The sequence below is a fragment of the Octopus bimaculoides genome, chromosome 25, assembly GCF_001194135.2.
Source record: "Octopus bimaculoides isolate UCB-OBI-ISO-001 chromosome 25, ASM119413v2, whole genome shotgun sequence".
Taxonomy (NCBI): domain Eukaryota; kingdom Metazoa; phylum Mollusca; class Cephalopoda; order Octopoda; family Octopodidae; genus Octopus; species Octopus bimaculoides.
The window spans coordinates 6,357,218-6,358,354 of NC_069005.1; the positions used below are offsets into that span (position 1 = coordinate 6,357,218).

Sequence of the window (1,137 nt, forward strand, 5' to 3'; positions counted from 1 at the left end):
ATTTGGTAGATAGAAACTGAATGCAGCTGGGCATTGCCTGGATGTTATGGCCTACAGCGACATTGTATTATTTGTTCCTTTCTTATAGGCAGAATCGACACACAAGGAGTATAAAGCAAAACAACCCTTCTTTTTCTTTACTGCCCACAAGGGGCTAAACATAGAGGGGACAAACAAGAACAGACAAAGGGATTAAGTCGATTACATTGACCCCAGTGTGTAACTGGTACTTAATTCATCGACCCCGAAAGGATGAAAGGCAAAGTCGACCTCGGCGGAATTTGAACTCAGAACGTAACGGCAGACGAAATAATGCTAAGCATTTCGCCCGGCAGGGTAACGTTTCTTATTTCTTTATTACCCACAAGGGGCTAAACACAGAAGGGACAAACACGGACAGACAATAAAGGTGAATGCTCCCCTCACCACCACCACCACATAACTAAGATGCTAGAAAAAAATACAGAAAGAGAATGGTTTACCATTCCATCAGTGCTACTTACTTTAGTCTCTTCATATCTGTCGGCCGGAACATGTACAATATCTCCATTTCTCTCTCCAAGAGTAATAAAGTCTCGATCTGGAACTGGAGGGAAGTTCAACAGGTCCTGCATTCTGTAGAGAGAGAGAGAGAAATCAAACCATAATCACCCACACTTTCACTGTCCCATACAACAAACAAATATAGCAGTTTCATACACATATATATGTGTGTGCGTATCATCATCATCATCATCGTTTAACGTCCGCTTTCCATGCTAGCATGGGTTGGACGATTTGATTGAGGTCTGGCGAACCAGATGGCTGCACCAAGCTCCAATCTGATCTAGCAGAGTTTCAACAGCTGGATGCTCTTCCTAACGCCAACCACTCCGAGCGTGTAGTTGGTGCTTTTACGTGCCACCGGCATGAGGGCCAGTCAGGCAGTACTTGCAACGGCCACGCTCAAAATGGTGTTTTTTTTACATGCCACCTGCACAGGAGTTAGTCCAGCAGCGCTAGCAATGACCTCACTCGAATGTTTTTTCACGTGCTACCGGCACAAATGCCAGTAAGGCGACGCTGGTAACAATCATGCTCAAATGGTGCTATTTACGTGTCACTGTCATGGAAGCCAGACAGCTGCTCTGGCAGTGA

General features: G+C 45.2%; 1 protein-coding gene across 1 annotated transcript in view; it reads right to left on the reverse strand.

Annotated features, from left to right (window-relative positions):
- The window catches only part of LOC106873014 (aladin), a 28,484-nt gene that overhangs the window by 22,989 nt on the left and 4,358 nt on the right, over positions 1 to 1,137 (reverse strand). The window contains exon 2 of the mRNA XM_052976812.1: positions 504 to 615. Coding sequence (XP_052832772.1) covers positions 504 to 614 — 111 coding nt within the window. The 5' untranslated portion in view covers position 615. The remainder of the gene's footprint in view (positions 1 to 503; positions 616 to 1,137) is intronic.